Consider the following 25,081-nt stretch of genomic DNA (forward strand, 5'->3'; position numbering starts at 1 on the left):
CAGCCAAATGTCTTTAGTTCTCCCGTAACAGGTTATGATACCAGTACCAGTCGGGATTATCAGTCTCTCGTCATCTGGAGACAGATCGCGTGCGCGAAATGCTTCTTCGCAGAGTTCGCGACCGGTTACAGTCATTATGAAATCGAAGGAAACGTGTCAGCGTATGATGTAGATCCAAAATGTCATTCTGTCTCTCTTGAGGTCTTTGTTTGACTGAAAATACCTCGGCATTAGAAGCCTTTGTGAATTCTAGGATGCGGTCGGCAGATGAAGCCGGCTCGTCTAAAGCGTTGTTTCGAAACGAGAACTGCTTGCACCTGTTGCGTAAGTTTAGACAAGAAAAGTTGTTTGAATAGGCCTTCGTCGAAAGGTCTTTGGCCGATAACTTCTCTCATCCTTAGCAGCATATCTGTCGCAGAGCCACGCTGCAGGTCGATACTATTAAGGAGTTGATCTAACCTTTGTTGACCGGTTAGATCTCCGCGTTTAAGAATCGACCGTTTCAGAGTAAACATACTAAGTGCTACGTTCCTGTTGAAACCGGGCGGTAGTGCCTTTACAACTGCGAGGAACTGTGTGCGTGATTCAGTAACGCCGTGCTCGTAGAAGTCGGCTTCTGCGTAGCAGAACTAGTCATTGATGTTGTCTGACCAGAGGGGCATTAGTTGAAACGAAGGCGGGGACATATTCTTTAACTTAAATACTCTGGGTGTTTGCTCCGTCATAATGAGAAATCAAATATCAGAATGAACGGGGAAAAAATATCACAATGTATAAAAGTTAAAATAAAGCAATGGTTTATAAGATTCCGAAAGGGAACAGACTCACAGTTTATAGGTTGGTGTACCAGATCACGTCGAGCTCACCAATGAAGATACCACAGGTATTATAGTTTGAAAACACTTTATCAGTGACACCTATAATTGGATCGCGCCCAACCAGTGAAACCAAAAGTTAGAAGCGAGGGGGTTGGAATATATATTCGATAGATTCTCAATATATCGAGGAATGACTGATCTAATCTGGCTAGTGATTACAGGAAACGTTGCGCACGCCATTCCAAACCGTGATCTGGTGCGGATGCATGACCGAGCGCCTTCAGCTAGGTGAGTCCATTAAAACTAATGTGGTCAGCATCTAATGTCGAACAATTACAGAACTATCTATTTTGGGGGATTTATTTACGTCTACAGGATGAAGAAAGCATGGTAGATGCATTTCTTGTAACATTGATTATTTTAGGAACTGACCTATAACAATAGAACTACGATATCGTTAATACACCTAGGTTCCTGCCTGGAGGTATTGGTGGTCCACTGCTACTAGACACGGAAGCCCGTTAAGCGAAAGCCTCTTCTATTCCGTCCACAACCATTTGGTATCAGGCGCAGTTTTTAAACGTATTTGGAACCCTACGATAACCTGTGTCGATTATCTAATTATCCTAACAACACACTTGTTATTATTGATTGTGGTCACTCGCTTTCATTCCTAGATGTAAGTGCACTCTCTATGGTTACTGAGTCGACTTATAATCTGTTTGATAAAAAACGAAAAGTATGATCTCTATATTATCCTCTCAAACTCACCTCATAGATGGATGAGATTTTCGAACATTTCCATAAAGTGTTTGAAGATATGACCTTTTCAGGGTTCTTTACTCGTAAGTTCTGGGCAAGAGTTCTATTGTTTTAATATAAAAGCAAAGTTCAGAAATCAGTCACCACGTGATGAAATGCTACGCCGACCGGTATGTCTTGTATTTATAACACTAACATATTTAAGGAGAATGAATCAAATTATTCTCAAGTGCCGGAGCCGTGGATGCCTTTTCCATTTCATGGCGACTTGGTCAAACCAGATATGATGGATAGAGAAATGTTCAATGAGACTTTGGTAAGTCTATAAGTTGGGATTCGGATGACATTGATGTTTGTTAAGTAGAAATAAGATACTTCATCTCGTATATAATAGTACGTTCCACTCTTTCCGATTCGCCTGTGTTCAGGCTCATGAGATCTATGGATATGTACATGGCGGCCCCCTTCACCAAACCAGTGATGGACGCAAGTAGACCATATTGCCATCAGTCATTTTTGGAGAGGCTGACGTAGTGGTTGAGACCAACAGTAACTCAGTCACTATTAACCAGTTGAGAAAAGTAATTTGAAGATTCTGAGGACAGCAGATATATTTATCCGACTTTTGTAACTTTTCATATGTAAATGAGGAGTAAATTATGATCCACCAACGACCAAAATATTAGTAGGTTTTATGCAATGTGTAAACCAAGGCTAGGTATCTAAATCATTTCTAATTTACGGAAACAATGAGGTAAGCAGTTAGTATAAAGGATTGTTTGTTATCTATGGACTACATATAGTGGATTGTTTGGGGTTGTTTCCTCAACCATAGAGTCCTCCTTTCAAACCCATTCCGTCTCCTTTTCAGTTACGAAACGTAACAGTACCATCGAAATCATGAACTGACCTAAGGAAGACCACCATTGAAAACTTGAAAGCACTAGACGACCGTTTCTTCCTAGTGTGGGACTTGTGAGCAGTGCGCATCCAAAATTTGCAAGGGGAAATCGAACTCAGGGTTTTCGGTCTCGCGCGCGAATGCTTAACCTCCAGACCAATAAGCTAGTAAGCAGCAGTGTTAATGTCTGAATTCAATCAAGTCACGATGTTGCACGACCATCTTCAATTGTTTTCAGTGAAGAATTGCCTCATTTTTGACACCATTTAGCTCCACTGCTCATAGCTTCTCAATAGAACTCCGGGAATTTCCTCTCAAAGCTAGTCACTAGTGAGCACATAATAATTATCAGCATAAACTTCAATGTTTCCCAACCATTATCGCACGCCGACATCCCATTCGCTGTTGCTAGTCACCACGACAACTCAGGCGAAGTAGTTTTTATGCGAACTGCTTTTATTCTTTATTGTTCTCTGAGTTGACTAATGTAAGCTTCTGTGCACTAATTGTTCCAGATGACGACGCAGAAATACGGACTTTCAACGCTTGGTAGTCTTCGTAGCTTTCAAACAACTCTTTCGAACGACAGTATTGAAGTAACTGTCAGTTACTATCCAATCAGGAGTTGTACTCTCCATCCTAGAATTGCCATATTCACAAAGTTAATTCATAATCTTATTTTGAGTTCTCAAAAGAACATCGATTCTTCTAAGGAACAGGTTGAAGATGCTTTGACTGTCTTAGTAGAAGACAAATTGCTGGAATTCAGAGTAAATTTTCTCCATAATCATATTCTGGGTTCCAAATATTTCTAATAATAGTGTAAGGATTCAAGTTTAACAAGTACGTGAATAAATGATTAAATGTATCGAAAATATTTGAGGTTACTCCAAGGCTTTTTCTTTTTCTTATAGTAAAAAGGGAAATATCAGAAACTGCTTTATGTCTCAAGTCTAAATTTACTGATAAATTTACTGGTACATCTCAAAATACGTTTTGTGTTCCTCTACAGCGAGGGAAAAAAGTCCGAAACTCCCAGTGAGGTCGTATTGAATTGTTAAAAACTGATTAATACCTCTTTGTCCTTCAGATTAGTTCTTGGTATAGGTATTAGTTTGAGAATAGTGCAAAATCCATTGCAACGTCACCTTCAGGCTATCACTGTTCTTCATGTTGTTTACATTAGGAACTTAACTGTTTTTGGTTGTACCAATATTCAGCCGACATAAGTTGTTATAAAACTTACAGTAGTTGGAGTCCTAGTAATTGTATATCGAGTTCGTAATCGTGACTTTTATGTTCCTCTACCGATCCAGGACAAACTGTGCGGCATGTTACTTAAACATGCTTTGTTTCTTTTCTCTAGTTGATCGTAGTTAATTATTCACGAAGGTGCCTACTGTCCTACATGGTTACTTGCTCCAGTAAATACAGACCGTTTCTGCTACCTTGACGTGGTGGTCGGGCTTGCCTATCGTGATGAACCAATCGAGCTATACTGGCTGGAACAATCGTTCCTCAAGGTCCTACCATGCCAGACTGGTCGGTTGAAGAGCGGTAAGACTAAAAGCAGCAATCCCAAGGTCCGAAGTCGTACTGCCGACTGTACAGAGGTGTGACGGCAGTAAGGTTTTTCCTTCAGACAACCAGCATAACAGCGATGCTGCCTTCCCACAAGGAGGGGTGGGGTTAAAAAAGGTCGACCCTAAAAATGCACACCTCGCCTTATCCCATGGATTTCCGTCTCCGGCGGTAAGGTCCTTTGAAGAACGGAGCTAACGTGTCAAAAATCCCCCACAAAAAGGCCGTGCGTGACCGGCCTCAAGCAGTTGTCCCTTGGGCACTGCGGTCACGCTCCCAGGTCGTTAAGACCAACACTAATCCGGCTTCTTTTTCAGGTCCCTCAAGAAATACCCTTCCACGGTGTGGGCAGCCGGGAAGTGATAATAGCCCTAATACCCGTAGCAGCACACGGGACCAAGTTGGTCACTTTCAAATCCTTCCTACTCCTAATAACTCTCTTATCTCCACGACTAACCCTTCTCACGTCCTTTTATCACCTCGCACCGCTAGGGCAAACGACTCAACTGGCCTTCAGCCACACTTCAGTTACCCACGATCCCCAGTCGTCCTGAATGACAAATTGACGTAAGTCCTCCAACTCTCTACGAGGTTGAAAAAGCTATAGGAAATCTGAAACGAGGGAGAGCGGCAGGCCCTGACAGGTTTACTCCTGAGATTTTTAAGAAGGGTGGTCCAGTAATAGCAACGAGATTGACTGAGGTCTTAGGTAGAATCTGGGAACTGGACGTAATTTCATCTGACTGGTCCCAATCACTGATTGTGCCAGTCTATAAGAAAGGACAAAAGTCCTCCTGTGACAATCACAGAGGGATCAGTTTGACTAATATAGTGTCTAAAATATTAGCTTCAATAATACTAGGTCGCCTAACCAAAGCTCGTGAAGAGCAGACTAGAGAAAACCAGGCTGGTTTTCGACCTGGACGTGGTTGCATATACCAGATATTCACCCTACGTCAGGTCCTAGAACATAGACATACATTCAGACGTCCCACAATCGTAGTATTTCTTGACCTTAAGGCGGCATTTGGCTCCGTTGATCGTGAGGTTCTATGGCAGTGTTTGTCACTGAAAGGAGTACCAAAAAAGTACATTAACCTCATAAAGGCTCTCTACTCGAACACAACTGGTCGAGTTAGAGCCTATGGCGAACTGTCATCAGAATTGGTTACCTCAAGTGGTGTTCGTCAGGGCTGTCCACTCTCCCCATTCTTGTTTAACTTTGTCGTTGACATACTTTTAGAGATAACACTTTCATCATCTCAATCTCCAGGAGATGAACTTTTACCGGGAGGCTCACTTGTTGACTTAGAATACGCCGACGACATAGTTTTATTTGGTGAAGACGCTGACAAAATGCAGAGTCTCCCGACCACTATAAGCAACAATGCAGGCATGTTCGGGTTGCGATTCTCTCCCTCGAAGTGCAAAATGTTACTTTCCTTAAACCTTAAGATTAAAATTGCTTCATAACGTTCTTCCTTCCTCTACTATATCCTTATATACAACCTATCTTTTATATACTACCACCACTAAATTAACTATTTCTATGAATCCGGTGTTCATCTTGTTGTACTAACGAGGTATGGCAACTTGGACCGATGCATATGTGTGCCTGGTCCTACGTTGTAGCTGACTGACTGACTGCATCGACACCTGAACTAATGATAGGGAGTGAAGTAGTTGAGAGTGTTGACCGCTCCACTTATCTTGGGAGTTTCATCAGTCCTTGTGGTCTGGTATGTGACGAAATCTCAGCACGAATACAGAAGGCTCGTCTAGCTTTCGCCAACTTGCGTCATTTATGGCGTAGGCGAGATATCTGTCTACCAACCAAAGGACCGGTTTACTTTGCAGCAGTTCGTTCCGTCCTACTTTATGGCAGCGAAACATGGCCGACAAGAGTAGAGGATATTCGTAGGCTACTAGTGTTCGATCATAGGTGTCTTCGAAGCATTGCTCGTATATCCTGGTACTACCGGGTAAGTAGTTCAGTTGTTAGGAAACGGGTACTAGGTAAGGATGGCAAATCGATTGATGAAGTAGTGAAACTTCATCAGTTGAGATGGCTGGGACACGTGTTACGTATGCCCAACCACCGACTGCCCCGACGTGCAATGTTTTATGGTGTAGGAGTAGGTTGGAAGAAAGCTAGGGGCGGCCAGACCAAAACATGGCATAAATCCATGAAGTCACTGACAAGTGGACTGAGCCATGTTGGTAGGTGTAGACTACCTGGTTGGGATTCGTGAGATGATAGCAACCGATGGTTAGAGACCTTGAATGACATGGCTCAAAATCGTTTGCAATGGCGAAGGTGTATCCACTCTTTGTGTTCTCCCAAATTCTAATCTTCTGAATTCCTCATGTCTCTATCTTTTTTCTCTTTCCAAATTTATTTCACTGTATTATACTCCTTCAATAACATCTTCAAACCCTAATCTTTCACATAATGCTTATACTCTTACTACTTCTACCAATATGGGATTTGAATCGACAACTTCATCTCTGTGCTAATGTATTATGGCAACTCGAACTGATGTACATACGTACGAAATTCTACGTTGTGACTGACTGATTGAAATACAGAGGTGCCTTGAAATTTTTTTTACTTTTTGATATACCATGACTAATTACCCATTGATTACTATTAAGATACCATCGAGCTTATCTTAAACGTCTACTGTGTACCAAGGGAACTTGCAAAATGTGCTGTAAGAAGGTTATTGTGAATAAAATTCTATTCGGACTATTGTGTGTCACGATAGTAGATGTTCTTAAAAATGATGACAGAAGTTTCGATAAGCTATCACCAAGAAAGTAAGTTCGTGAATATATATATATATATATGTTGTCAGATTCTACAATACACTCTACCATTTCAGTGGTTGTTCTTATAAAGTAATCTGAACAGTTAGTCAGCCTTTTTTTCAGCTTAAAGTATATTTTCTATTTAAACCATTTAGTTTATCTAAATACTCAAGAGGATTATTCTATTTGTCCACAATTAATTCATCTGATCCTTTTAACTCTAGAGGCAAATAGATCCTCCTGGTTTTAAAAAAGGAGACATTATCATTGATGGTCAACCAGCTAATGCCCCGTATGCTGAGAAGCGTGACTCATCAGTACGTAGATGGGTCAGTTCTTTCACCAGCAAAACGCTCATAGTGAATAACAGTGTAAGTCTCGATGCTTAAAACCAATTTATTTAGCATCATTATACTATATCTAATTCTCTAATACAGATTTCGTCAGTCGAAAAGTCTGCTGATATACGCCGAACTTCCCTGCCTATGAGTCACTATTGGTAACTTTTAAGCGTATTGGCTATTCATAGCCTAGTGTATCACTTGAGACTACAAGAGCAGAAAAATATAATCGCTCTTGAGATCAAATTAATCCTATAAGAAAGTAATACTGTTTGAAGAAATAGTTGGCTAGTTCTGAATATAATTTAACTAGAAACAAGTTATAGTAAATTTAAATGTTATTCTAAAAACTCCATCTTCGACATTGTTTGGTGTAATAATTGTTCCATTTTCTAATTAAGACCTAGGAGACACACTAGTCACGTTTAGTTGTACTTATTATTTATTTATACCTGTTGCCCCCAATGGAATGTAGGCTGCCGACCATCATTCTCCAACCCACTCTGTCCCAGGTCTTCCTTTCTAGTTCTGTCTAAGTGTTTTTGATTTGACTTATTTTTTCTGGTCGGCGTTTTTCTAGCGAGTTATTTTTCTACGGGGTGGAGTCGCTAACTCCATGCCCAACCCTCCTTTATCCGGGCTTGGGACCGGCAGTAGCCCCAGGTGAAGTTTTAGTTGTACTTAGTTTTATAATTCAGTTCTTGAACGTAGAAATCTAACCGTTTATGCGGATATCCTTCTACCTCATCAGTTATGTGTAAAGTTTCGTCAGTGATTTTATTGTTTACTTTTGAAATTAGTAAGACCTTTGGCTGATGCAGTCAAAGTTATGTTAAAACTCATCTCAACATGTACTTTTTTGGAGATTATAGGAAGTGAAAGAGTTACAGAAAAGAGTGGTTCGTGAACCAGATGGCACTGAAGTTCATACCACGATCGAACGGTCATCTGATGGGGAAAAGAAACATGTTGTCTATATGAGACCCGATGATCAGCAGTCCCAAGCTGAGGATAGTAAAGGTGAGAGACCCTTAAATATATTGTCCTCAAATTTCAATTTTCACTTGAGTGCTTTAGTATGTCCAACTTCCTTATGCAAATTAGTAATCATACCATGTTGGTTGCTTTATAGTCGAGTATCTGTTAACTCGCTACGCAGTCTGATTTGTGATATTTGTGTTATCGGATGGTCAACTAAATGATCATAAAGTCGAATGATCTAAATATGAAGTCTCGTCCATGCACTCTTTCAGTTCACATGGTTATTTAATTAGTTGGAGTGATTAAGATCCTAAAGAGGACAATCGTGATGTGCCAAACACTCTGTAACTTTAGTTTACTAGGGAAAATGTAATTTCCAACACTGCCTAGTGGAACCGTTAGGCTACGCGTAACGGTAAAATGGTTTACGATATATTCCAAAAGTACCTGGCAGTATATTTTCTACTCTCCACGATGTCAGTAACATTGATCATTTAATACAAATATGGGATAAGACGAATTTATTTGAACACATAAATATTGGTGCAAGGGGGCATTAGATATATATGAGTCAGGATAAGACAAAAGGACAAGTCATTCCTCGCAGTTTTGAAAGGTGGGTGCTTATCAGTTTTCACTGAGACAATTTCTTGTGAGCAACTTTCACATTGATAATCCCGCTACGCAGCGATTTTCTCACCACAACTTAAGTTTGGTGTCGAATTATCTTAAACCTAGGGATTTTTGATTGGAAATACTTAAATCACATCTACCTGAAGTTTGTGCTGATGATGTCGTTAGGAAGGATGGTGATAGCTCCACGACCAAACCATCCAACTCAGAGAACAAAACTGAATTAACTTCATATACGCCTTATCAAAGTTGTCTTTATTGATGTATTACCACTAATAATCTTGCGAAACAACCTTAATTGCAATTTACGTCACTCAAATTCCGTGCAAAGTATTTAAAGCAACTCTGTCCGGTGCCATTTTCACCTTGAGAGGTTGACTATTGAAAAGCTTCACCTTAGAAGCACCTAACGAGCACACAAAGGTGCCGCAAGACAGGTGAATATTTGGTTGCGACAGAGGTTTACGCTCTTATCCCGAAGCTGTGCTTAGTATTTGAGGTCTAATTTAGATATTCTAGTCTTGTTGAATGAAAGTAAATTCCAATCCGTTAAAAACCCTATTAAATATTTTACCGTTTATAAGGTTAAATCCTTTCGGATAGGAAAATTTGTATGTTCAAGAACTACTTTCCACAACTTCATTAATATTTAAACGACGGCTGCACTGTACCGCAAGCTACTAATAAGTCTGGCAGTTTACTTCAATGACAAATTTTGACCCGTAGCATAATTAAGATGCATTGATACGTTATCCTGTTAGGCACCAGGTCGTTGAGCATTTTAATTTCTAGACAAACTGTCTTGGTGTTTATTGCAGATTTACTAATTATGGATCCAAGCGTTCCATCCATGAAAGAATACCAGTCAGAAAACAAGTCTTCAGGAATTTTTGATACATTACGGCGTTGGTATAACGGGAATTAAATATCCGGATGTATGAACATGTTACTTTTTATTTGATTTCTAAAGTTCTAGTATATAATTTCCTTAAATTATCACAGTTCTTTATCTTTGTAAAGGTGAGTAGTTCAGTAACTTTTCTATTAAATCAACATGTGAAAGAAGCATGCGTCGGCAACAATAACGTCTCAAACCTAAAGTATCCAGAGCATCGCCTTCAGCATATTCAGCTTGAAGCAAACCAATGTAGCTTTCCCACTTGTCACCAACAACCTTTCCACACGTGAAACAACGTATTGGTATTATCATTGTTAACTATATTTGAAAATAAAATGTGTAGAAGTAAAATATTAGAGTCAGGATGTGTAGAAACATAACTGGGTTCAAATAATCTATTGACTTTGCACTGTAGTTACTCAGTTAAGGATATATGTATACTTAATACTGAGATCATGCAGTTAGTCGTGGTGAAGAAATACCTTAACTCCCTTATTATTTAACTATTAACTAACAATTCTTTAAGTGGCAATCCATACATATATGTAGTTTACGTCACTTATGATTAACTGAACTATTGAAAGGTTCCTTTTTATAATTACGAAACTAAACACTGAGTATGATGCACATATCTTCTATAAGCAGTAGGAGTGGCAACAGAAATATCAAAAATGAAAAATTTAGCCACAAATACTCACTAGTGCCCTAGATCAACATAGTAAGAAAAAAGTTACTAGGTTAAAATGCAATGGTCGCGCGAATGTTGTCATCAGTAATGGCTAATCGTGAACAAAGTGATCCCGAAGAACATATTAAAACTCAGGATCCAAAGGGGGAAATGATTAGGGACTTAGTGCTGATACTGTCGACGTAAAGCTATCTTAATGGTTCTTCAACATATGGCCAGGGATGTCTCAAAGACCATAACCAGGTCGTGTATCCACGTACAAGATATAACTCAACAGTCAACAACTGGTTAGAAAAAAGTCATGTCTTGGCTAATTAAATTAAGCAGATTTCAGTATATTGTATTAACAGGGATAAGTAGCGTTCCAGGGTTTGTATATAATTTGATCAATAAAAGTCCACAGGTGATTTACCACTTGGAATACTTATTTACCGTCTCAATCTAGTTTCAAGTGAATACTACGAAGAAAGTTTCTTGGAGAATAATATTACTTTATCTTGTTAGCATTTGTGATACAATAGTATATCACTTAGTTCTGTACCTTTGACAACATGTGAAACGAGTTTTCGCTATCTATAGACGAAGTTATTGTAAATATGTGATTTGTAATCTGTAATGCCGTCCAGGTATCCAAATCATAGGGAGAGCCTTCTTGCACACTACCAGCTAGTAAGTATAGTCTACAAGTTCTAAAATAATATTCAGTACATCATAGTAGGTGAGACCAACACATATCGCGCTATAGTTGCCTGCGGAAACTAAGAGTTAATGTGGAGAATTAGCGTAAAATCGTGACTACTCAACGTATTTATAGAGATAATCAACTTAAAAACATCTGATTCCGGTTGGTCAACTAGTGTCATCTCTGCTGATCAAACAAAAACTTACGTCATATCTAATATAAACGCCAGAGGTGCGAACGCTCACAGGACTCCGAATTGTGATGTTGAATTCGGACAAGTTTTATATTTTGATCGAAGTCTTTAAATAAAGGAGATTGGTCATAGTCATGTAAAGCGTTGTTACCAAGTACTTATTAACTCATTCGTAAACGAAAATTAACATTTATATGACGACGAAAATTACGTTTAGTTACTCTAGAATTTACTTAATTCAGAGGTCTAATATTCAGTTCTTACCATGGGAGACCAATTAATGTTGCTCATTGTCTGTATTTATAAAAAGTAAAAACGTACTCGATTTCTCGATAGGTGTTTTATAACCGGTTTTTTATGAGCTGCTCTTAACTTTTTAACATATATTAGCTTATTCTAGGGAATATACGGCACAAGGATAGTTAATATTCTTATGAGGAGTGGTTTCATAAGTCACATAATTGAGAAGTTAAGGTGGAAGCAACGTTTGATGCTATTACAAGTCTATATCCTCAACAATGCATAAATTCACATCTTACAGTCTTACAATTAACGTGTAAGGGTCGATGATACTAACCGGGCACTTGGATAGAATCAGTCGAGGTGATCTTCGAATGTGTTGGGAGGGTTATTTTAATATTTCCACTGACAAAATGTCAATACAAAGGATACTTAACAATTAAGATTAAATAAATTGCTAAGATATTGGCTTTCTTTCACAGTGGAAGTCACCGAAGTCTCATAATACACCTAACTTACTAGCAGCAAAACTTTGGGAATACCGTTCTATCGCTCTCGGGATTTGGCAGCGAATCTCACTACACTACATTAGGTTACTACTACCAACACTCCTAGTTAGGCATATCTGCCTTGACTGTCAGTTTTCCTGTCTTAGTTTGGTTGTTCAAGACTATTTTTATGTAAAGGGATGGGAGTGCAACTCTTTGAGACCAGTTTATACCCACTTCTAATGGTAATGTAAATTTAAAAGTCCTGTGATGCTAACATGTCAAAAAGCAGCCTACAAGAGACTACCTAGGACAGGTTTCATTTAGTACTCAGAAATATATGAACCATCAGACGACCGCCCTTCCGAAGGAAATTTTTACATCAAACAATTAGTATTTTTGAGAACTGACTGACGTTAAGTGTTTCGACTACTGTAGTGATATCGTAAGGGAAAAAGCAGTGAGCCAGCAAATTGCATTACAAATATACTGACAGATCACCTGCGATATATAGTCACATGGACCACTTCTGATTATTTACGTGTTAAGAGCTTGACTACAAAGAAAACACGATATTAAGGGTATATGGTTTTACTATGGGAGGGGCTGCTTAGGATGAGATGAATGCAGGCGTTTCCTGTGTAACTAATCTAAGGTTCTAAAAGTATGGGAGTTTGTACTGGATGATTGTTAACCAGTAGACCAGAAATTGCAAAGACTTTCAAGGACAAAGTGAAACCGTTATGCCAGTCAGTAGTCCCAAATAATGCGTTTGATGTAAATGGAACCTACTTTCCAGAACTATTAAGTGATGATGGTAACGGACTAATTAGTCTTGAATATCTAAGATACGTAGGGGGGATTCAGGATAAGGTGAGTAACTAAGCACGAAATTTAGGTGTAAAAAAAGCTATTGGGGACGAACGGTGCGTACCCGAGGGTTCTCCTGTAGTTACTGACTTACCAGAAGTATGGAGCTGCAAAGCATTCAGTTCTACTATTTTTTTTGGGGGGGGGTTCCCCCCTCTTCATGTTTTACCACGGAATCTTACGGTACGAGAATACTATGAAACCTTGTCTTCTGGTTGTTAAATGTGAATTAAAATTAATCAGACAGACGATAGGTCTATGATTACTGAGAAAAACGACAAACATAGTAGTCATGGTTCTGTAATGTTCAGACTTAGATAGGTTTGGATCTAGCATGAAGTTACTTTGTGTGCTAGAGGATTGTGAAATCTGGATAAAAAGTGAGTCCACAACTAAGTAACCAAACAGGATGCACTTACGTTTAAGAATGAAAGCAATCAACAAAAATTAAAAATATAAGCTTGGAATTGAGACACGAGAAGTCTGTAGCGTAACTTTTTAAAAGTGTGGTTTCATCAACAGCAAGAGGTTTTTCCAATATTAAGGCTGCTGAAAAAGTATTAGCGAACGAGGTGGAGACACACATGACAGTACTCGCTCTGTTAGATACACAAATCGATATGAAGTCGCCTCAAATACTCTCAGTATCGATTGACTTATGTGGACCAAAGGAGGAAAGAACGACTCCAAGAGGTATGTCCGACATAAAAGCTCGAGAAAGACAGTTTCTTCCGACCCCTGCCCTCCAAATGGTAGCGAGAAGAAAACGCCTATAAAACCTAATCGCAAGACTATGTCTGTTTCTAGCCTGAAAAACAACATGACCGTCCAAATCGTCGATAATCACTCAGAATCGCACAGCGTGTTTGACGTGACTGTGGTTGCTACTTCAAAGACAGTTGATAAATTGGTACAAATCGAGAACACGAAACAATATTTTATTAAAGAAAAGCCAACCCCCACACCCCAAAAAAGCTAAGACATAAAGACTGGTCATTGTGACAGGTCAGTTGCCTTTCATAGAGTCAAGGAGAGTGAAAGCTTAGAACCCAGAACTCGTTTTGAACATGATATTGAGTTGATAAAAGAGCTACTAAAGCAGATAATACCTCAGAATATCCCCGTAGTCACCTTCCTAAATGTTTATAGACTTAGTAGCCAAATGGAATTGAAACAGAATCAAACCAGGCTGCTAAAAGTAGCAGTATAAATCTCCCAACAGAAGGGACTTAATACTACAGAATGGACATGAACTAAATTGGTGAGGAGTTTAAGTCCATAAAGACTTGTTGCTTACGGACCGTATAAAAAGGCGAGCTGAAAAAGAACTAATACTAAACTCAGATTTTGGTCAGGAGGACGTTAAAATTGCAAATGTTCGCGTAGTGACGCTTCGACAAAGAATGGTGCCCAAGCCGCGTTGGGTGCAGCAAAAAGCCCTTTAAATGGTCTTCGAGTCCGTCACACAAACTCCTGGAGCTTACTCAATAAGTGATCAGAGCCAGGTGTGCAGATAAACTCTACCAAGCCGGATATAATTGCAGTCACACAAACTTGGCTGATGCAATCTGTAGACAGTAGGGAACTTGATTTTGAAGGTTTCACGCTAGAAAGAGCCGACAGAATCCAAAAGCGCAAAGGAGGCGTTGCTCTATTCATTAGAAATTCTATCCCATTTGCCATTATTGATAATGTATCTCGTGAGAGTGGGGCGTATGGGTTAGTTAGTTGTCTTTTGGAATGCAGAGAACAAGAGCTACTGATTGGTTCGGTCTACCGCAGTTCAGACTGTGACGTGAGTGAGGTCTTGCTAGACGGTCCCAATAATTGGTCACACAGTAGTCGATGTCTAATTCCAGGAGACTTTAATGCACCCACAATAGACTGGAAGAATCTGAGGACTAGATTGTCAAAACATTCCTTCGAACAGAAGCTATTTGACACGTTTATCGCATGAGCAGCATGTGGAATAAGCAACTAGGTACGACCCGGACTCCGAATCATCCTTACTAGATCTGATATTAACCCTTTATGAAGATGACTTTAAAAACCTCAATTTATTTAAACACATAAACACTGGTACAAGGAGGCACCAAATAGATATGAGCCACATAAATCATTCGATTTGTGTGAGGGCTGGGATACTGCCCTGATCCCCAGACAGAAGCAGGTGGTTTTCTTAAGGGGCCACACCCGGAGCCTTTGACCCAAAGGTCTAATCCACAAGGCAGTGGAGCAGCGTCAGGAGATGCACTCCATGGTAGTCGGTGACAAACGATTGGTTCATGCGTCGTTTGTTCCTTCAGGATCCTGGAGCCCATGTGCACCATTGGTTTGGAATCAGGGTTTTCTAACTATCCTAGGTGGACCCTCCATGTCCACCAACCCGGTTAAAGCGCCGGACATTTGCTTTTCGTCTTCTCAACTTCGCAAACTACACCCAAGCCTCGAGAAGGTAGTGAGTAGGACATGCCACTCTTAGGTAAAATTGATCATGCAGTTCTAGTCTTTGATTTCCATATAATTGTCGAAAATGAGCACGCATCTACCCAACCCAGACCTAACGTCTGGAAAGTTAGGTATACGAGATATTATTCACTCGGCATCCGCAGTAGATTGGACAATAGACAGAGTCCCCAATTGAAACAGCTGGGGTTGTATCCAGAAATTTGTACATAAGTTACTGCACCGCACATCCCCTGGACTACACAAAAGGATCCGAGAAACTACCCACCATGGTTCATTAGAGAGGTTCTCACCCTTCATCTCGAGAGGAGAAGAATGTTGGAGAGATTTAGGTTACTGTGCACTAATGAGACAAAACCTCAACATCGAGAAGCCCAATATATTTGTGACCATCAAAAAACCCGATGTCTTTGGTTTGTTAAATGAGCTTGATATAGGCTAATTCATGGGACCGATGAAATGCACCCTAGATTACTAGAGGAATTGGCTAATCCTCTCGCAAATCCCCCACGCATATGTTTTAACTTATCTGTAGTTCAAGGTAGATCACCAAAAGACTGGAATAATGCTACAGTAAGTCCTATCTTCAAAACAGGTACGAGACACAAACCTGAGAATGGTCGACTCGTAAGCCTGACAAGAGTAGTTGTTAAGGTTTTAAAAAATTTCACTCGGAAGTCGTTAAAGTATTTCGACGAAAACCGGATTCTTTCTGAGAAACAGCGTGGTTGTAAAACAGGTTATTCTTGTCTCATTAACTTATTAGTAGCCCCTGAAAGTTTGTCACGCTTAAAGATCAAACGTTACCCGTAGAAATAGCCTACGTTGACTTCAGCAAAGCTTCTGATATAGTTCCTCACGTTCTACTAGACCTCTGAATAATATTCCGTGTATTATCACACTGTAATGTTGATTAGTACTCCACTAGCTCGATCAATTCTAATAACAGGTCATCTATATCAATCATTAGCCACGATAGTTTATTAGCAAGGTTTAATTGTATTTACATGCTTCAGCGAAATAAACTATTAGAATTAAGGAAGTGAAGGAGTACTTGGGCTCTATTGTTTTGGCATATACATAGTTGTTCAAGTTCAACCATTAGCCAATCAACGTAAGCTGTTAAAGGCATACATTCTTCGATGTTGCGCGGTATATATATTTAGTGATATCTCATTCCTTTTTCTCGCGAACTGTTTGTTTGCACGAGCAGAGTTTATCCAACATTCCCTCCTTCCTCTTTTTTCAGCACGAATTAAATGGACGAAGAGCCGCAGATGAGAATGATGAAACGAACTTTCGATAGCAAGTTATTTATTGCCGTGCAACTCATGATTCGTCAGAGTAAGGAGAGACGGTCGGAAGCTTTTGGATGCAGCAGGCCATCAGATGGTCGTGTATTAGCGGGAAGATCATGGATTTTAGACTCCTGGCCAGTCGAGCCCAAGTGTCACAACTATGTCACTAGGGTAGAGTGAGCTGTAGCTGCAAATAAATCCACAGCACAAACATTTTTGCAGGTCTTAAACATTGATGCTGACCTCATTAGTTAAGCCGAGCACACCATGGACAAAGGTGTTCGGTCGAAATTCCGCACCGAACTACGGTTAAGTAGTACATTTCGCGCATCCTTCGTAACAGTTAATTGGCCGACATACTATAATTAGACGCAACGCCTGACTTCTTCGAAGAGCATCCCACGTAGGTCAGTTACGCTGCTCAAGTGGAAATCAGCGTTAGCACGGCAGCACCAGTTTTTAATGATGTCAAACTGGGATAACATGCCTTGCAATCTCAATAAAAGGTCAGGAATATGTTTAAGCATATTATGAAAAAATTACAAGTATGCTAAACTTTCGAGAATATAATAATACATCACATCATATCATAAATGTGACCACGAGGATCATTTGTAATTTATAAGTGTGATGTTTAAAAAGTCTCTCATTCACTGGAAAAGCTTTATCCACTATAATTTTAACCTGGAGGAGTTCAAACTCATTCGTTAAGAAGCGTGTTCTTGAAATCTACCAGAAAACAGTCAAATTATGTTCAGTTGTTTGCGTTTCCTAGTTTTATAGAAAATCGAGAAAACACGAAATTACTTACGAGACATTTTACTTTTGATCTATCCCATAAAGACAGTTGTTAGACTTAATCTTACTTTACTCTTCTGAACTCTACACAATGAAACTATAACGGATTGTGATAGTTTAAAATCTGCTTAAAATAATAAATATGACCTTTGAAATCAGGACATAATCACAATGATCTCGAAAACCTCGAGTTAATTAAGGTCCTCTTTCTCTATTATACGTTGTGTGAGTTCCAAGACTAAGTTGTCGAAAATTATCTGGCAAACAAAACTGCTTCACGGCACTGTAATATGAAACATCATCCTATTTAATGGTCTTAAAACCAAGCAAATCAGAAATTAAGAACGACCGGATGCATGATTTTACACAATTTCGTTGAGATATTTGCTTCACTCCACATAGGTCCCTCTATCTACATTATGTTGTGAGATCCACACTGCTCATGTCTGTCGAATCACACTGTTGCTATTTTCATGGTACCATGGGTGTTATTAATTGTACTGTTAGTTTCAGTTGCTGTAAGAGGTTAGCCGATTCCCTCGTTATCAAGCTTTTATGTTGGTAAACGTCTGTTATAGCCTTATAATATGTCGATGGCAGTGTGTCATTTTAGTGCACGATGCTTAACGAGCATGAAGTACCAGAACCTGGTATTTGATTAAAAATAGCAGTAATAAAACTGATCCGAAGAGTCTTGAAGTTCAGTTTCGACACAAGTAAATGAAATGACCCTGTTTTCGCAATCGAACAGCGCTGCCTGAATTGGTTTGATTGATACTTCAAATTTCCTGGCAGATTCTGACCAGATTTATTCCAATTGTGATGCCTGTTAGATCCCCAAATTTTAGATTGTGAGTGGCAAAACTTTCCAAGAGTAAGGTCGATTGTTAGTTTGTCTTCGAGCTTTTGCATCGAGTCTATTGGCCTAAGCTCAATTTCAATATATAGCTTTTCCTTTCCTGTAGATATTTGTTTGAAAGAATCCCGAGTAATTCTTGATTCCTGGTGTAATATTACTCCTAGAAGAAGGAAGAAAATTGATAACATCCATAAATGTTATGTTTTAATTCAGAATTGCATCGAAAATTATGTATCTACACTTTCTTTTGATATTCGGGTGGGAGGTCTCTGTGATCTGTTATGGAGCAAGTGGCCACTCACTCCTATGTGGTCTTAATTATACTCCTGGCAAGTTGTCCCGATAACATTAATTTGTAAGCAACTGCTTTGTATGTAGGATGGATATGCGTTACCTGGGTCCAAAATAGATTGCTGACTGACGAAACGGTTCCTCAAGTAGAGAAGAGGATCTTCTTCACTAGTTCTAGGCTCATGTTAGTAATTAGGAACCAGTAACCACGAAGCCGCTTACATGTCGCTTCATATCCTATGCGCCGATTTCGGAGTTCATGACTTTTACGCGTTGTTTTTTGTCTTCCTACTGGTTTCTCCCTCCAATTTAACAATATTTATTAGCAAAAAACACTTCGTTCCTGGTGGGATTTCTATTAATTTGACGCCTCATCATTGGAATGAATGTCGTACACATGGTGAATTAGTTTTCATGCTTTACACCTCTTTTCGTTCATTAACGTTCATATCGTAGCTCTTAACAAATATTGGATTCGATCCTGAAGTAGAGGGTTTTACATATAATAAGTTAAGTTACAACAGAAGCTGTTCAATTAATGCAAACCTTAGTTATATCCACATTTCTTCAAATTTTGTCCAGGCCATCTAAAAATCACATCATCTCTCCTGGTGCCAATAGCAACTGCAAAAGATCTAAATCCATCACTAAGGCGAATAATATGAAGACTTATAAACACACTGATCGGTCCGCATCGTACTTTGATCTTTCTTCAGCTACACTAGACGTGCACCACTTACTTGGGCATGCTATGTCACGACCTTGCATCTTGCCTATGGTAAACAAGAGCAGCCACGAAGCGTTTGAATCGACGTCATTTGGTACTTCTTGCGGTCCACTCAAAAGCGTTACACGTTGTGAGCAACTTTTAGCCAGTGTGACCGACCCCAAACACTCCGAAAGTACACAATCAGCCACCACGTGTAGCGGCCTATAAAGTACACGTAAGTCTGTTTACAATAGCAAGCCCAGTGATTTAGATCTCGACTACTCACACAGACATATGCTGCATCCCTCAACTACGTACGCACAAGGTGACCACCCGATAGGCACTCGAAACAAGCCTGTACAACCATATCGACCCTAAGAATCGAGATATAAACTCCACTTCTTTCATCAGTGGTAGTTCTAAGAGCGGTCAAATAGGATTAGCCTCTCCCAAACTACTCCACACTTATTACCATACAAATATCTAATCAGTGTACGAAAAATCCTGATCTCGAAATTATAAAAAAAACACTGAGAAAGTAATTCATCATATACCACTTAAAGTGTTGAAAAGACCATAGTGTATGCATAATGCCACTGTGTATAATATACCTGATAGTGCGAAATTAAAGTCTGTTAAAATACTCTGCCATAAGAGTGTGGGTTGTCACAACCTTGTTGTGTAACATAAAGATTACTTGAAGCACAGAATAAAGCTTCTTGTCCAATTCTCTTTCCGTTCTGTAGTATCACGAGCTAATCACTTGTTTAATGGTCAGTCGTTGCTGAGGCTTATTTCAACGTATAAAATGATTAAAATAATCCATGATAGGACTACTGTCCAATGTTTAATCTTCAATGAACTGCAATCCAATGAACCCTACCTACCTACGAACGACATTTACGACGTTCGCCACTTCACAACCCCCAAAACACCATTCCTTACCCCTCTCAAAAGCGAAGGCACGTCGCATGCTGCTATTAGTCCTAAGAACAAGACTGCACGTCAAGCAGCTGAAAACATTCACCGTAAGCCCAAAACTCGACTACTCATATATCGAAATCCACTTGTGTCTCTGTGTTGCCACGGCATTGCCCTAGCGACTTTAACAACAACCACAAAAAAGGAAACATTGCGGACTGACGGTACCCATTCGTCCTAAAGTGTGGCTAGATACGACTAAAACCACACCTGCACACGACACCAGTAATCTATATAGAGTAAACCCCACAAGCTCTAGGAACCAGTACATAACCATACAAAACGCGAGCATCTCTCTTGGCAACAATCCCAGGCAATTCTTAATTTCTAACCTGGAACATACAACCTCCTCAACTAGCCATAACGGGACTAAAATTGCCCACAAAACACAAGAAAGCCATAACGTTAGCCTACTCGAAAACCCACCTAGTGGTTCTAGATGCTACCAAAGTCAAGCTACTCTACACAACTCTTTGATACTCCAACTTTGACGTATACGCCACCTTATCTTTTTTTTCATCTCTATTCCCCTCAAGAAGAATGATATTGGGGTCCCCACATTTTGAGGGCAGCTACCCGATTATTTCGGGATTATCCTATACATACTCTGACCTAATGGAGGGTGACACATCTTTCTCCTCACTGATCACTGTCACTGATCTTCAAAACCCCTTGACTGAACCTCCTGACAACTTCCCAAGTACACTACCTATCAATTCAACCCATTCTACTCTACCTATCATTTCTAAACATACCTCCTTCGCAAAACTACCTTCCGATTACCTATCTCTCATTAGCCATCTTGATAGTAAACCAAACAAATATGAATAAGGAACTGTCACTCCCACTTCTTTCTCTTCTCCCCACGACAAAGCAAACAAACCACCAGGATTGGAAAATGCCCTCCTATTAAAAGAATGCTCACTGTACTTGACATTAGTGTCAATCAGTGCTCGATCTGCACAAAATAGAACGTCTCACCTAAGCACCTAGTCACTTACAAACAATCCTTCGCCTGTTTTGATAACGGAAAGTTGGTCATCCTCAGATATCACAAACGCATACCTCCAAATAGATACCTGTGAGCTCTTCTGCTGTGATCGAGTCACCAAGGAGGGTGGTGGCTGCCTTGTATATACATAGAAATAATATGAGAGAGGAAATCTATAGCGATTATATCCTCACTATACTACCTGATTCAATATGGCTTACCGTACACACCCTTGAATGTAAAATACTAACTGGATGTATACATCGAGCTCCTAACACTCCTAGTCCAACTGACATTACTATAAGTGAGTCATTTGCTAATGCTATTTCGCTTGATTTCGTCCGCAAAACTGTTTGTGGTGATTTAAACCTTCCTACCATCAACTAGAAGACACATTCTAGCCCATTGTGCTTTGAAAGCAAAATTAGGTCCTTAGACATACATGGTTGGCAGCAACATGTGCACCTGCCTGCACGAAATCACAACCTTTTTGACATGATATTCTGTCATGATTTCACACCGACATTGGTGGTATTTGGCGAAAAGTTTCACAACAGTGATCATAAAATAGTCCTCTGTACACTCCCGTTTTTTGCCAAGTGCAACGAATTAAAGACATTATATTAGCGCTTCCAATATAGAGACTATGAAAATACTGACTTGGAAAACTTTCAACTTCTAGTAAAGCACTCTGACTGGAGCAGTTTATTTACCAGTGATATTCGATACTACAACCAAATCTGCACTTGAAGTGCTTTTAAAACAATTACTCCCTTTATTGACTAAAAGACTTGGTCTTAGCTGAGAAAACTAAAAAAGATGTATTGTATATCAAAAGACTTCAGTGGCCTACATTAAATCTACTATGCAATTCAAATAATGCGAAGTCGCCACAACAAACATAAACAGGCAGAAAAACGTGCTGCCTTCACTACCGCATCTTAAGTCAAAAACTTTTGTTGTCTCTTTGAAAAACGCATAAGAAAGGACAAAGATTACAATATTCGTCCCATACTGTACGAGGGTATGACGTATTATAACCAAACTGCCTTATGTGAACTGCTAGGTGAATGATTTTCCCACAATGGAAACAAATCTCGTGCCCCAGATATTAACATCAAGTGCATGAGCAAAAATAATTTTATTGCCATTAACTTGGATCTTGGTAGTACACGCACTTCCATCAAAACACTTGAGGCTAACGGAAGTTCTGGTGTCGATGACATCTCATCAATTCTTTACAGAGTGGCAGGAACGGATATACAAATGCTGTTGCTCAAAAATATTCTCTTATCTGAAGGCTACAACCATATTTCACTCTAGCAACAAGAGCTAGTATGAGTTTAATCTACTAACTTATCATACCCCTGTCTGTTCCACAACACAATGTTAGGTATTGTTTAGCGTTCATATCCGAGTGCCTCACTACTCCCTTGTTCCACTTTTCTTCAGCATCTCGCTCTTAGGGCACAGCTATGGCGATTTCGACACCTGGAACAAACTTGACGCATGAGTTTTTGCAAGATTATAGCTCATACCAAGCGTTCTACAAATCTACTTTATACCAAATATAAACTTAAAAAGTTGTATGACATAAACACTTAGCACGGCCAGAACTCTAACACAGTTATACCGAATTCGAATCTGGTGTGTAACGTGTACACGGTGCCACTTTGGAAAAATATTTTGAAGACTGTATTTAGTGTAATGCTTAGGTATAAACCCAACCATTAACACTCCAAGACATCTGCATGAATGCAACGTCTTTTACTTTTATTGATTTCATCTATTTAACGACCCTACTTGAGTAGCATACTGTAAGCAAACTAACATTGTAACTTATAGATCACGCCTGTAAAAATGGTGTGTACCTGACCTGGCAGAAACACTTTACACTATGTATTTTATTACATTGAATAGCAACTGCGTGAATCTCTTACAACAGTTAAGTTCCTTCATGGAAGTGAAGTCGAAATCACCATGGGAAAACTATTTTGCTAAATTTACCGTGTCGAAGTTTTTACATGTTGCTTGGTGGTATAAGTATTTAACAGAAACCAGATAGTATACAATTAAGTAGACCATAATAGAGAATCTACAGTGTTTACCTTGAGTCCTGATGCTATGATCGCCCGCATATATATTAGAGCATAAACAAAGTCCTTGTTTTTCAGTTGTCAATATGATGCGTAAAATTGTAACAACGGAACGTAAGGAACAAATGACATTTTTCTTATCGTTCTGGCAATACAAGATGCCCTTAACAAATTATTTAACGGATAATGAACAAGCATTAAATACGACGCACCTAATACCAGACTACTCATTGCTTGAGGACTCCTTTGACTTAATACTCAATACTTTGTGCATCCAGACAGTGACATCTCACCTCATCATTTGTGTTATTAAAAAAGGTATTGAATCCCGTACAACATATCCACTTCAAATTTAAGCATATCGATTAGGTTTGTGGCAACTCAGCCTCATGAATAACTTCCCAGTAACGTGACGGGCATTCAGAAGAGTACATTTGAGGTACTGAACGATACTTTTTCAAAGGGTGCAGCCAATCGACAAAACCCGACTATCATAACAGGAAAAATATTCCGCTCAAAGAAAAAGTGCTGGTCAATTTGTTCCGGAGACAGGCAATCAACAGTTACCAATAGCGAAAGTTCCTAACAAAAAGGTGCGCTCTTCAAGGTTGGCAATATAGAACAGAAGCAGTTAATTCACAAAGTAACAACTAAAGCACGGCCATTCAGTATGGCAATCGCCATAAAACTGTATCAAGCAAGAGGAGGATAAAACAGTTAATAAAAGACTAAGAAAGTTCAAGAAATTAAATATGATTCGGAATTTGCAAACAATATGTTATTAGTGATTCCAAGTTAAGTAGAAAAATAAACAAACATATCAAATTGTAGGAGAAAATTGAAGCAGCAATACATACAAAAGAAGAACAAGGTAATGGTCATAAGGAAAAAACATGGATGGACATAACATTATTAAGATGCATAGAGACCCCGCAAAACCCTTTAAGCTGTCTCGAATGTACAATGTTTGACAACTCTGTTGTCCGCAACATCATTCTAATTAAGAATCTTAAATCCAGTCAAACCAGAAGTCAGGTATGAAGGAGTTGGAGGATGTGTTTGAAAGATGGTCGATACGTCAATAAGTAAATGATCTAGGCTGGTAAGTTGTTATGGGGTGTGTGCAACACTCGTAACCCAATTGAGATTGGGTGCGGACGTTCGACTGAGTGCCTCCAATGAGATTATGTCCACTAAAACTATTGCGGTCAGCATCAATATCGAAAACGAACAGAACTACATATTTTGAAGATAATTTTACCTTTGTAAACCGTAAGTAGTCAGGCATATCACATTCTGCTATACTTCACCTTTTATATGTAAATGTTATGAGATTTGTGTAAACTTTGTAATAACAATATCTGTCCTAATCATACCGCACGTCATTCCTTAACTTATGGCGACGCACAAGGTTTATAAGATTTCTTTTTAATCATGAATCATCTCTGAAATGCTTTGATGATGGCTCAGAATCGTCATGGTAGTTACTTTATTCCGGAAAGCAGTTGAATAACGGATGTCAAAAGACCAAGCAAACGTATATATACAACTCATTCATCAAAATAATTCGAGTTACTAATACACAAGTATATGCTGTGGCGCTCAGAAATATCTAGACTGGATACTTCTACATTACTCCCACTGTTGTTTGAGTCAGTTTCAATCTATCAGAAATACTGTTTACTGTCGTTCCCGGGAATTTAAA

The 25,081-nt window shown here is 39.3% G+C and overlaps 2 protein-coding genes across 2 annotated transcripts; one reads left to right on the forward strand and one right to left on the reverse strand.

The window, feature by feature from the left end:
• Window positions 1-1,387: 1,387 nt before the first annotated feature.
• Window positions 1,388-10,073, forward strand: Smp_008430 (hypothetical protein). The gene is made up of 7 exons (XM_018794036.1): window positions 1,388-1,557; window positions 1,597-1,663; window positions 1,704-1,750; window positions 1,786-1,896; window positions 7,098-7,244; window positions 8,087-8,234; window positions 9,647-10,073. The coding sequence occupies exons 1-7, from the start codon at window positions 1,513-1,515 to the stop codon at window positions 9,751-9,753; spliced, it is 672 nt and encodes a 223-aa protein (XP_018648489.1). The 5' UTR covers window positions 1,388-1,512; the 3' UTR covers window positions 9,754-10,073.
• Window positions 9,784-13,366, reverse strand: Smp_008440 (putative DNA-directed rna polymerase II, subunit n). Its single transcript, XM_018794037.1, has 2 exons — window positions 13,307-13,366; window positions 9,784-10,044 (listed from the first exon to the last, which is right to left on the reverse strand). The coding sequence occupies exon 2, from the start codon at window positions 10,036-10,038 to the stop codon at window positions 9,835-9,837; it is 204 nt and encodes a 67-aa protein (XP_018648490.1). The 5' UTR covers window positions 10,039-10,044; window positions 13,307-13,366; the 3' UTR covers window positions 9,784-9,834.
• Window positions 13,367-25,081: the final 11,715 nt, after the last annotated feature.

The sequence above is a fragment of the Schistosoma mansoni genome, chromosome 1 (genome assembly GCF_000237925.1).
Source record: "Schistosoma mansoni strain Puerto Rico chromosome 1, complete genome".
NCBI classification, from domain to species: Eukaryota; Metazoa; Platyhelminthes; class Trematoda; order Strigeidida; family Schistosomatidae; genus Schistosoma; species Schistosoma mansoni.